Source organism: Lethenteron reissneri, chromosome 15 (genome assembly GCF_015708825.2).
Source record: "Lethenteron reissneri isolate LAM-NWPU_2019-01 chromosome 15, ASM1570882v1, whole genome shotgun sequence".
NCBI lineage: Eukaryota > Metazoa > Chordata > Hyperoartia > Petromyzontiformes > Petromyzontidae > Lethenteron > Lethenteron reissneri.
The window spans coordinates 13,468,067-13,480,668 of record NC_083793.1 but is presented as its reverse complement, the minus strand read 5'-3'; the positions used below and the strand labels follow the sequence as shown (position 1 = coordinate 13,480,668).

Sequence of the window (12,602 nt, the reverse complement as noted above, 5' to 3'; positions counted from 1 at the left end):
TAGGACAGGTGCTCGCACCAACAACAGCACTCGCCCCAGCAGTCCGTTGAAGGCTACACGGGAGGCGGATCTTTGTCTACGCGTGGCTCTGGGTGCTTAGGCGCAGGCACTTTGTCAATTTGTCGACTGCAGCCTGGCCCAGGCAAGCGCCCGGTGGGACTGCATTCCGCGCGCTGCAGCTGCCGCTTCAAAAAGATCAATCGTTGTGGGTTTCAGAGGAACAGTGTCGTCGCGAGAGACAGTACCTGGTGTAGTGGGCGTGTGTGTTTGTGTTCCCTACAAAGACAAACATCCCCCGTGTAGCCTACGTAGACTGTTGGGAACAAGTGCTGTCAGTGAGCAACTAGGTTCACGAGTGCGTGTTGTGGCCAGAACCACTCTCAACCACCTTTGCCTCTTATGTGGCTGCTTTGGAATCCCACGTGATAAGCCACTTCGATGAGCTATCATGTGTGACCAGATCACCTCTGAAAAGAGCTACATATCTCAGTGGGCTTTACCTGGTAAACAAAAGTTTATTTTTTTTGGCTAGCCTCGTGCTGATGTTAACACACCCACGTAAGGTACATACTTATTCAAGGCCGAGTCGACCTCTGGGGGTGGGGGGAGTCCCAGGACCTGTTCAGATCATCACCACAGATGTTTGCCTTTGCCAGCAATCGAACTCGCACCACTGGGTTCATAGTACGGTGCCACTCCCCGCTATGCTACCACTCCTCATAAGGTGCGGGCTAACAGCACTTGTCCCAGCATCCTGTGTACGCTATACGGGGGATCTTTGCCTCGTGTGCATGGGTGCGTGCGTGTTGGAACATCGGTGCAGATTACGTGTGCGTTCGGCAGGGAGGAGCTTTGGTCAGGGTGAGAGAGAGAGGAGGAGGAGGTCTCGCTGGCTGGTGCCAGGACCCCAGTTGGTGCAGCCCCCAACACCACCACCTCCTCCGGCTATATAGGCACCCGAGCCGTCCGCAGAGCTCACGTTAGTGCCTGAGTGCTGACGGGACCCGTCGCGCGTCCTCTGCTACTCGGCGAAATACACGCACGCACGCGCACGCACGCGCACACAGTCAACCGGTGACAACAGCCACTCCCAAGTTTACTGCCGCCTCTCTCTCCCTGCGTGACAGCCACCATGGTGAGTTGTGCCCGCACCGCCCGTCACCCCGTGGGTCTTTCTGCTGCTCTCGACGAGCTGAGACGGTGGACGTGCGTGAGCTTTTCTCGACACCCCGCGTGCGTTGCAAGTCGGCTCCGTGTGCAGGTGCCGGGTGGATTATTACAACGTGGCGTTGTCCAATGGAGGAGATTCACCCCCCCCCCCCCCGCCAGATGAATGTGGAATTTCCACCACTGGCTCCGGGCTATAAATGGGAAATTAGCACTGCCGCAATGCTCATTTCGTCAAGAAATCGCTGACTTTTCAACTTGGATTGAGAGATGGCGACGGCTTAGGGCAGTCTTCATCCAGCAGTGGATTGATCATGGCCAATGTTACGGTGTTGTAATATGTTCGTGCACTATTTTGTTAAACGAGTGTCCCGTGGTCGATGTTTTTCCCCCCTACAAACTTGCCACGTACACATTAACAGACTGAACCTGCGGAGCAAAAGAACGTTTGTAAATGATCATCTGTAACGCATTTTTTATTCCCAGCATCTGGCAAGCCTCGTGCGTTATTACTAGCTCCGTAAACTATCACGCGACATCGCAAGCGCGCGTTATGTCGTAACACTGCGCACATTCAACACTCGGGCGGCAAAGGGGCCCAAGTTGGTGGCAACTTTTCGGCTGGTGGCTCGGTGACCGATGGGAGTGGACGTTCCAATTTTTCTCTCTCTCTCGCCCTCCCACCCCCGTGGCTTTAATTGCAAACTGCTTCGTCACCGCTGAAGTTTTAACCCTTCCCTAGCCACCGGGGCAGCAGTGTTGCCGTGCCTGCTCTAGACTTCACGTGCAAGTTGACCGATCCCCCGCCCCCCATCACCACCCCCGGGACCCGATCTATATTTGGCTGGGCGAGCACGCCCTTATCAGGACGGCATACGTGGGGGTGCGCGGACCACGCGTCCTTGGGCCCCCCCCCCCAAGCCCCACACGCATGCCCCCCTCGTGCGTATATATAGGTGACTGGCTGCCTGGCAGCGGGCGTACCAATTTGTGGCCCGAATTTAGCAAGTTACCGTAAGATGATTCGTTTGGAGCAGTGGTTCTTAACCCTTACTACCTTGCACCCCTCGATCGTTAGAAAATGTATAATTTTAATACATCCGTAGGTTTGATGAAACAAAGTTGTACTTCACGTGCCCGTGCCTAATTTGTGTTTGCGATGATTTACCTTCGAAAAAAAAAATCTGCCCATGTCCCGCACCCCCCATGGTAAGGAACCACTGCTTTAGACACGCTGTTAAATCATGTGGCCGTTTCCTGCGAATGTTTGGCTTGGGTGAAGATGGGACGTTCGTTCCGAAGAGTGGTTTTTCAGGTTTGTGGCCCCGTGTCATCGGGCGTGTCACCTCGGCGCGCGCCGCCGCCGACGGCCCCTTCGCGTGCAAAACTTGTGAAGCTGTCCCCGCAGTAGCGCGTCGCGCAAGCTTGAGAAGACATTTCTCGCGGACACGCGGTGCCCCCCCCCCCCCCGTGAAATCCACGACAGGAGCTGTGTACGCTTGCTCGTTCAAAGAGGGGACATTCCGGTTTGTTTCTGAAGGCTGTTTTTTGAACGCGTTCTTTGGTGGAGTGGTGGTGCAACGGTTAGCGCCATGCACTGTGACCTGGGTGATTTTGAGCTCGATTTCCTTTTTAAATATAATCCCTCCCCAATTATTCATACATTTTGCAGTAACAGATAGCAAGTCTTTTGTTTTGATCTTGCCCTATGTTCAGTTCACCGTCCAAGGCGATGTTGTTTAAGGCCGCTTTATACATTTAAATTATTATTATTTAATTGTATAAAAGCGGTCACACCCACTTGTTTTTCGTCACCACCACAATCATCATCATCAATCAGCCATGGTCAGACCACCGCCGGATGAAGGTGACTCCCAAGCAGCCGATTAAAACATGTTGCTTATATAACCGGTCCCAACACGGCCCCACCTTCAGTGGATGTTTGATGAGTCGCGTCTGCCCTCTGTTTGGCGACGTTGAGGCGTAGCTGGTGTCCCGTCAGCCCCCTGCGAGCGCTCCCCGTGCGTTGCGTTCGTTGGAGTTTCCCCGACGTTCTGAAGTGTGTCCTTGAAGATCGAGTTGGGTTTCCTTTTTCAATCGCCCTTTAGCTTGTAACATTGAATAATAATAACACCAAAAAATCGTTGAGTATGGATTACAAAAGAAATGTATTTCATTACTATAACTTAGGTTGTATATTTCGATTTAAAGCTTTCGTGACTGCAGGGATTAACCTTCTTGGTTCTTTCATAATTATGTTTTATTTTTCATAATTATGTTTTATTTTTATTATTTTATTACTTCCCTTCTACGTGACTTTACCGAAAAAACCAAGAAGATCTTTCGGTAAAGTCACGTAGAAGGGAAATAATAAAATAATACAAATAAAATATAATAAAATAATTCTCACAGTGAGAATTGTTTTTCTCACAGTGAGAATTATTTTATTATGTTTTATTTTTATTATTTTATTATTTCCCTTCTACGTGACTTTACCGAAAGAACCAAGAAGATTAGGTTGTATATTTAACTCCTCCGGGGTTAACTTATTCAAAACTTTGTCATATACTGTATCAGCATACAAATAATAATTTCAGCCCTTTGTCAATCATAGATGAGGCCTCCCCACGCCATATCAGATATGGGTGTTGTTGTTTGACCATACTTCGCCACTTTGGTCAGTGCGGGTTGGCGAAGGCGGAACATGGGACCGGTTCACACATCACTCGCCACTGATATTAGCCGTGACTTTACCGAAAAAAAAAGAGTGAATCCTTGCAGTCACGAACACTTCAAATCTAGAATCGGGTCGCCAGGTTCATGGCGTAGTACGCTAATCCGCTGCCCCACCTCCTCCATCCCACGTAAACATTTGTGGCATTATTTTGTCTTTATAAAACATATAAATACTTCATAGACCTGTGTGGTTTTTGTATTGTATGTGTACTTGTGCACAACCTCCATTTGCACCCCCCTTTAATATTTCATTCGGCTTCATTATGAAGAAGTACGCGTGGTATAGGCAATACATCATTTATAACCTCGGGGATACTTCAAACGAGAGCTGGGACGATTCGTCCATTTTCAGTCAATGAATCTAATAAAACAATAATCAGCTTTTGTGTTCTGTGGTAGATTACTCGACCCCTTTGAAACTTAACTAAACAAAAAAAATTACCAGGTAAGGCCTGCTGAATTAAACATTGTAGCTTGTTTTCAGAAGCAACCTGGCCACAATATGATAGTTCGACAAAGTGGCTAATCGTGTGGACATTTATCGCTGCAAAATAATCTCAACACGTGTTTATAAACGTGGAAGGGGGGACAAAAAAGACGGAGGACCCGGACAAAAATCCACGCGACCACGGGGAGAGAGAGTTTATGCAAACTCCAAATATACAGCAGCAGGCGTCAGGGTCGGGGAGCAACCCCATTACCACATCCTGCCTCGCGAAAGCGGGAACCCGCCCCATACAAGACACGCTCGGAGTGGCTTAGCTGTCCATGCCTTTGACATCACCAAGCTCCACCCTCCCATCACCTCCCGTCCAGCGGCGCACGTGGGAACAGACTTGAGACTTGTTAGTTTAACACGTAGGCTTTCGCGACCAATATCCGTCAGAGGTTTTTTATGGGTTAGGGGCCGTCTATAAATGACTTCACGCGATTTTGGACGATTTTTTTACCCCCCCCCCCCCCCCCCCATTCGTCACAGCGTCACAAAAAGTCAGACCCCCCCCTCAAATATGACGTCACAAAGCTCTGCCCCCCCCCCCCAAAATAAAACATGCTTCAAATCGCTTTAAACTATTGTCATTGTAGTGCGTATTTAATGTGGCGCTGCACTCTGATGTTGTAGGAGAAAACATTTATTTAAAAGTCTATTTAATTAAGTAGAACGTGTTGTCTATATTTATTTAAAGTTGCGCATTTCGATGTGACGTCACATTTCTCACCCCCCCCTCCCCATCGTCACAAATGTCTGACCCCCCCCCTAGGTACGTGACGTCATTTATGGACGGCCCCTGAGATCCCGTTACCCAAAATACCTGTACTGTATTATGGTTGACACTTGTTGTCCGATTAGCCGAACCATCAAACTGATAATCGGTTGAGCAATCCATCGTTTCTGTACATCATCGGATTACAGCCCAGTTACGATTCAGACGATTCATAGAACGTTTCATATATACGCAGGAGAGCTTGGTAACTGGACTCAGACACGAATATTAGAGAGTAACACTCACGCACGACACAAATAGGTCGCACACTTGTTGTACTCTATAATATGTACATCAATTTTGATTTAAAGCGTTCGTGACTGCAGGGATTCATATTATTGGTTCTTTCGGTAAAGTCACGTAGAAGGGAAACGATAAAATAAAAAATATAAAACAAAATTCTCACGACGTTTCGATTGCAACGCAAGCAATCATCATCAGGTGTGGTTTTCACACCTGATGATGATTGCTTGTGTTTATATTTTTATTATTTTATTGTTTCCCTTCGACGTGACTTTACCGAAAGAACCAAGAAGATGTACATCAATGTCAAGTATTCAACAGGAAACAAACTCAGCTTCAGCAGACAGTAACAACTCGCCTCAGGCTGCCTTTGGGCACACTTCAAATTGTATTGCATACGAACATCCATAAAAAAAACCAATAACTTACATTTATAATGCTGCCATAATTGAACAAACTCATCTATTCCCATAATGACCTCTATGAACTCTATGTCGTGTGAAGAAGGGCCATTGCCCGAAACGTCGCTAACTATAATTCCTCCTAAGGCCCCCCCCTTTATTGACGTACACATTCAGTTAATTTGTTATTCTCTTTGTTATTTATTATTCCATAATGTTATTCCCATATTGTTATTTATTTCATATGATTACATATTTATTATGCCATATTTTATTCCCATATTATTATTATTTATTAGTCAATATTGTTATTCCTATATTGTTATTTATTATTCCATTTATTTATTCTCTATTTATTCCATATTGTTATATATCAATCCATATTATTCCCTATTGTTATTTGATATTCCCATATTGTCATTATTATTATTCCCATATTCCCATATTATTTGTTATTCCCATATTGACTTCACAATTGATTGACGGAACTCCTCTCATCCACGTACTGTGGGTGACCAATCACGCAGATCGTATTATCCGCCAATTTACACCGCCGATCCGAGGAACGCGCGGATCTGTATTCACAATTTACACCACCGATCCGAAGTTAGAAATTTTACGGACACTTGGAATAGGGGTGCGGGAAAAAGGAAGCTTTGGTGGAACCAACTAATAATATGGTGGCGGATAATCGAAGCCCAACTGTAGTGATGATTCACGTGTCGCGATGTCTTAAAAGGTTGAACAGTAGCGCCTCTAGTGGCTGCAGGGGGTGACATGAAGGCGTGATAAACAACACGACATTTATACTGGTAGGAACCTCCTGGTTACACCAGCCCACAGGGGATTATTGTGTCCGTCGTGAAGGGAGGGGCTGGGTGGGGAGGGGCTGGGTGGGGAGGGGGGGGGCTGGGTGGGGAGGGTGGGGAGGGGGGGGGGGCTGGGTGGGGCTAGGTGGGGGGTAGGAGGGGTGGGACTGGGTGGAGAGGGGCTGGTCACCCCGTGGTGCCCTTATAAAACTCAACGTTTCACCTACTCACACCGGCTTGTGCCCGCCCTCACAGTCGGGCATATTTGCAGAATACACCACGCCACCGTTGACCCTGGCCATTGACCGAGCAACCCAACGTTCCTACCAGCTCCCTCCGCAGGAATGTGTTATCCATCGCTTTTTCAATCCACTGCTTGCTGGATGAGGCCTCTCCATGCCCCGTCGGTCATAGAGGATGTGGCGGAATTTTACCATATTTCACCACGCTGGTTAGTGCGAGTTGGTAACCCCTCCCCCATGACCTGCCTGCAACGCTGCGTTCCGCTCGCCTTCATCCAGCCAGCGGATGGACGGATAGCCGCAAGTTGAATAAGCGGTCTTCTCAAACGAAGCAGTAGTGACTGACTCAGTGACACTAGAAGTAGGAGGCACTCTATTTATTAACAGCCTTCACAGCTCACAAGAGGTAACTACAGCTCCTAGTCAGGACAGCTGGCAGACTGCCTGACTGATGACGCTGAGAAGGTGAAGACGTAGACGAAGACTCCAGCAGCACGACGGGATCCCACTCCAAATGACAGCCCCGAGTCTTTGCTCGCGGTCCCCTTTTATCCTCCTAGCGTGGCCTCGCTCCGCCCCGGCCACACCCCCTTCTAGAACCTACTCGCGGTTTCCCGGGCTCGCCTCACGTGCCCCCTCTGTAACCTTTCCCCTACATCCCTCTCTCTGACCTTATCACGTGACTTGCTGACAGACAGGACTGCTGCAACTGCAGATCCCCTTCTCTGCCAGCAATCAGCGCTATGCTACGTAGTGACCATTCCATGTCACTACAATCAGTATAAAAGACCCCCCGGGTTGTGAAGTTCTTCTCTCGTTGAAGCAGTGCCGGATTATCCTCGTAGCAAAAGTAGCTACATATGCTACGGGCCCCGTACTTTAAAGGGCCCCACGCTAAATGCTTTCAAGCTATCAGTTCCTGGTTCAGTGATTCTGCACTTGCTCTATTACAATAGTACTATATTGCCTTGAACTTTTATGAACGACTGGGTGATTAAGGTTAGCGATTTGTCGTATTATCTGGCTATATAGAAAATGCAAAACAAATAGATAACTTTACGATGCAAGTAAAAATGTCATGTTTTTATTACATATGTGTTTTTTTATGGCCCCTTTTATCATATGCTACAGGCCCCGCACTAGCTTCATCCAACTCTGCGTTGAAGGGAAGAGGCGGGGGTAGCTGAAGCTTCTGGGTTCACGGCGACGTGTGGGACACAAATAGGCTTCTGGCGACGCACGTGGCCCTCTCTCTTTGCCACACGCAACCTGCTCGCACCGCTCAACCCCGTCACCTGCCACATTGGTGGCAGCAACGACGGTGGCAGCAGCGGCGGGTGGCAGCTATAGCATTGCCTGTCTTAGTGTGTGTACGTGTGTATCTAGATTTATCAAATCTAGATTTGAAAACTCATATTTTAGAACTGCTTCTAGATTTTTCAAATCTATATTTGAAAACTCTTTTCTTTAGAACTGCTTCTTGTGGTTAGTTTGTTGTCCTGCCCCCCGCAACTCCGATTCGCACGTATCTGGAACTTCTTTTGCACCGTACGTAGCCAACCGTGCTCATCGAAGGTGCATGGGAAGGAACAACAAGGTGCTGTAGCCCAGGCTCTCAGACAAATTCGTCGTTGATAAAACTCGACCAAGAAACTGCTTAAATTGAGACAAACAATAATCGGTTATATTCTTGATTAGACCTGTAATTTTAAAGATATTTCCTAAATTTATTCAAAAGAGAATCCATGCATGCATTAATGTTAATCCAAGTCAATTGTAACATTTATTAATGTAAATGAAATAACCCGATGTGAGTTGTCAAAATACATATACTAACCTTATGTGTCCTGAATTTTTGGGCCACCCTGTATCTATACAGGAGCTTTATAGTGGTTTAAATGCAATAAGTACTGCACCCGATAGGGTGATAGAGCTTCCAATTTGGTAACTCAGCCATACAGCGTCACTAGGTGCGTACCAGGGTATCTCGTATTACTTATTCCACTCAGGATGATTCTGCCAACAAGTGCTCACAGTAGGGAGGAGATGCCATGCTAATTCCAATTGAGTAACATGCGGGTAACTGCGTTTTTTTAACTTTAGCCAATGACGTCGGCACACATTGGCCTACATCTTGTGAGGACATCACGAGATATTTAACGTCCACGGAAACAGTCGGCGTATATGGTTTTGATATTTAATACATGCGCAGTATTATTCAGGGCGGCCGCTGGAGCCAAACCGTGAACCTCCCGTGCCAAGTGGCGAGCGGGATAAACTTGATTCTCCCGTGTAACAACGAGAGGGTCCACACCGCTCTGAGAGAGGTTTTATTATTTCTGAGTTCCATATGGATGCTGTCGTGTCATGATTACACGACGCCGATATCATGACCGGGATGAAAGAACGCTGACCATCGACCGATCGTGCCCTACCCAACGTACCCGCGCTCCAGGCCTCGAACCTGGGGTGATGGCCACCGTGGCTCTGCAATTCCTGCCCCTGGAGGTTAGGAATTCGCAGTCGTTGGATGTCCCTTCTGTAAAAGATGTGGTTCCAGACATACAGTACCCTGGCGTCTACAAACTAAGTTTCCTCTGTGGTAGCAGTTACATTGGAGAAACCAAAACGACATGTCTCGGACCGCATCCGTGAACATAAGGCAGACCTGAAACACGGTAGGACAAACACCTCAGCCGTGGCAGATCACTGTTACAATTCAGTGGGCTCACATGACATTGACTTCTCCAAGACAGAGTTCTCTGCAAGCCATCTGGCTATCATGAGAGATTCGTTCATGAGGCGATCCACATATACAACCACAGAGACAATTTCAAACCGAGAAGATGGATTCTGGCTTAGCAATCATTGGAAGGACGTAATAAACCATTCGGATCTTAACTGATTGTGTTCACGTTTACGGTGACTTTCAGACCACGTTCCACTCACTGGCATGGTGCAGTGTGCAGAGTAATGTATGGTGTCGTAATTGTACAGTAAACATATAGCAGTATGATACACATTAGGGTGGGTAGAATAATACATAGTGTTATATTAAAATGGATAAGGCAGCAACTGCAGCAGCAGCAGCAAGTGGCAGCAGCAGCAAGTGCAGCAGCAGCAGCAAGTGCAGCAGCAGCAGCAAACTGCAGCAGCAGCAGCAACTGCTGCAGCAGCAGTAACTGCAGCTCCCTTTGATGCTGTTAATCCTGCATAATGCACATGCATATGCAGTACTAATCACATTCCTGCATTTCCCATAAATATGCTAAATTCCTTTTGATATGCAAATTCCTTTGTCAATGCGCCCAGCTTATATATATGCTCCAAGCTCGTGTGCTGTTTCATTCAGACTCTGTCGCCTCGACGGACCTGGTTTTCACTGAGGACGGCTGCTTGCGTTGTGGCCGAAACGTCGTGAGAATTGTTTTATTATGTTTATTTTATTATTTTATTACTTCCCTTCTACGTGACTTTACCGAAAGAACCAAGAAGACGTTGGATGTATGTTGATCTTCTTTCGCACCGTACGTAGTAGTCAACCGTGCTAATCGGAGGTTTGGGGGATGGGCAACAAACTAAACACACACAAAAATCAGTTCTGAAGAGATGATTTTTCAATCTAGATTGAAAAGTGAATATCTCTAGTGGCTTCCTAATATCGGAAGGAGAACTGGCCTCTTTCTCCAGTTCGACATGTTTTCTCTTTCATCATTCTCTCCCCAGTTGCTTCTCCTTATTTACCACCCATCATACACATGGCCCCTCTGAGCGCAATTATTAAATGGTGCCTTAAAACAATAAAAAATTATTGCTCAAATTGGGGGGAAAGGCAAGATATGTCCTTTTTAAATACAATCATAAAACCATATGTAGATTGTATATGTGGTGTGTGTTTCTATTGGCTCGGGTGGAGCAGCGGTACGTGCCAGACAGGTACGCTCGCTCGCCTGCCAGGTGCTGGCCTAGCCAGCCACCTCTCCTGGCCGACCGTGGCTTTACACCAGGGGTGGGGAACGTCCGGCCCGCGGGCCGTACGAGGCCCGCGAAATTATTTGGTCTGGGCCCTGCCAAGGCAACCGCAGACAGGAACTCAAAATTCATAAATCTAGGAGCAAACCTGGAAAAGCAGTTGCGAGTAGCAACATCATCAATACCAACTAACATCACACGACCTAGCCAAAGAGAATCAGTTCCGCCATCACATTAGGGGGTGAGTTAATTAAATGTTTGACCAAAATATAACACGCTAATTTTTAAGTTGATAATTTTGTATGGCAGCGAATGATCTGATAAAATATCACCACTCCCTGGTTTACACCCGTGCAGCAGGAGTCGGGCTCACGAAACACGCGCGTCCCTCGCACCTGCGCGTAAGAACACGGACTGTCGTTGTCTGGTTCATGTCGTCTCCCACCCCAGCCACTCCGATTTGCACGGTGGCTACATACGCGTGGGCGAAAGAAGTCAAAACATACAGTGCATACGAGTTTTTTTATTTACCCTGGTGAACACTTAAGAGACTGGGGGGAGGGGGGAGGTCTCGTTAAAAGAGTGACTGGGTCGCCGAAGTGAGTAACAACAAGATCAATAAAATCGAGGAGAAAAAAACAAAAACAACACAACTGTGTCACACGAGCAATCGAACAAACAAACTAAACAACATTCTGCGTGTGCGCGCGTGTGCAGCGTGAGTGCATCTCGGTACACGTCGGGCAGGCCGGCGTGCAGATCGGCAACGCGTGCTGGGAGCTCTTCTGCCTGGAGCACGGCATCATGCAGGACGGCACCCTGCAGGACAAGCAGTCGCAGAGCGCCTGGCCGCCGCCGCCACCGTCGCCGCCGGCAGCGGGGGCAGCAGCGGCGGCGGCGGCGGCGCGCCGAGGCCGCACAGCGACCGCAAGGACGCGTTCAGCACCTTCTTCAGCGAGACCGACGCCGCCAAGTACGTGCCCCGCGCCGTCTTCGTCGACCTGGAGCCCACCGTGGTCGGTAAGTTGAACCCGGACGATGCAAAACCGCAGTCCGCACAACCCGCGGTAACTCGGCGGCGGGAGGTTCGAACGTCGTGGGCGCGTGCGTTTTGGGTACGGGCCGATGGCGAAAAAATGTATCTTTTGAGAGGCAATCGTTTCAAAAGTGGGTCTGTGAAGAAGGGCCATTGCAGATGGTGCGTCCTGTTTCTCTCATAACGAGAAGAGAACAGGCCGGCTAAAAGAAAAAAATCCATTCGGTGACGGTAGATTTTATTCCGCGTTGTGTTCTTGTGCCACGCCGCATCACGCGGCTTGCTTCGAGGTGATCGGACGACTTCACGAAGAGGGAACCACGATTGGGTTCGTGTGACGGCGACGCTTTGTTCAAAAGTGCTCTCTCCTGGGTAGCTTTCGTATCTCTGCAAGCCGCGGCGACCAAGAGGCATCGTGTCAGCCCACACGCCGCCACAAAACGCCACCTTTCTCAGTCCACCAGTCGCTCGCCAATGCAAAAGCGCGTACCGATGCGCGCTGTTTGTATCGCGACCTATAAAGCCATGATTGTAACTAAGATCTGTACTGTGTACTATTGAACTAAAGTCGAACCCCTCTTAACGACGGTATTTGGTTCCACGAAACCGGTCGTTAAGTGATTTGATCGTGAAGCGAGTATAGGAAATACACGTTAAAGGCTTAATTCGTTCCAATGGCATCAAAAGTTACCCATTTTCACCCAAAAACGTACTTTATAATATTTAAACAA

The 12,602-nt window shown here is 48.0% G+C and overlaps 1 protein-coding gene across 1 annotated transcript in view; it reads left to right on the top strand.

Annotated features, from left to right (window-relative positions):
- The first annotated feature begins 704 nt into the window (after window positions 1-704).
- The window catches only part of LOC133342509 (tubulin alpha-4 chain-like), a 33,397-nt gene continuing 21,499 nt past the window's right edge, over window positions 705-12,602 (top strand). The window contains exons 1-2 of the mRNA XM_061551662.1: window positions 705-1,135; window positions 11,553-11,851. Of these exons, the coding sequence (XP_061407646.1) occupies window positions 1,133-1,135; window positions 11,553-11,851 (302 nt within the window). The 5' untranslated portion in view covers window positions 705-1,132. The remainder of the gene's footprint in view (window positions 1,136-11,552; window positions 11,852-12,602) is intronic.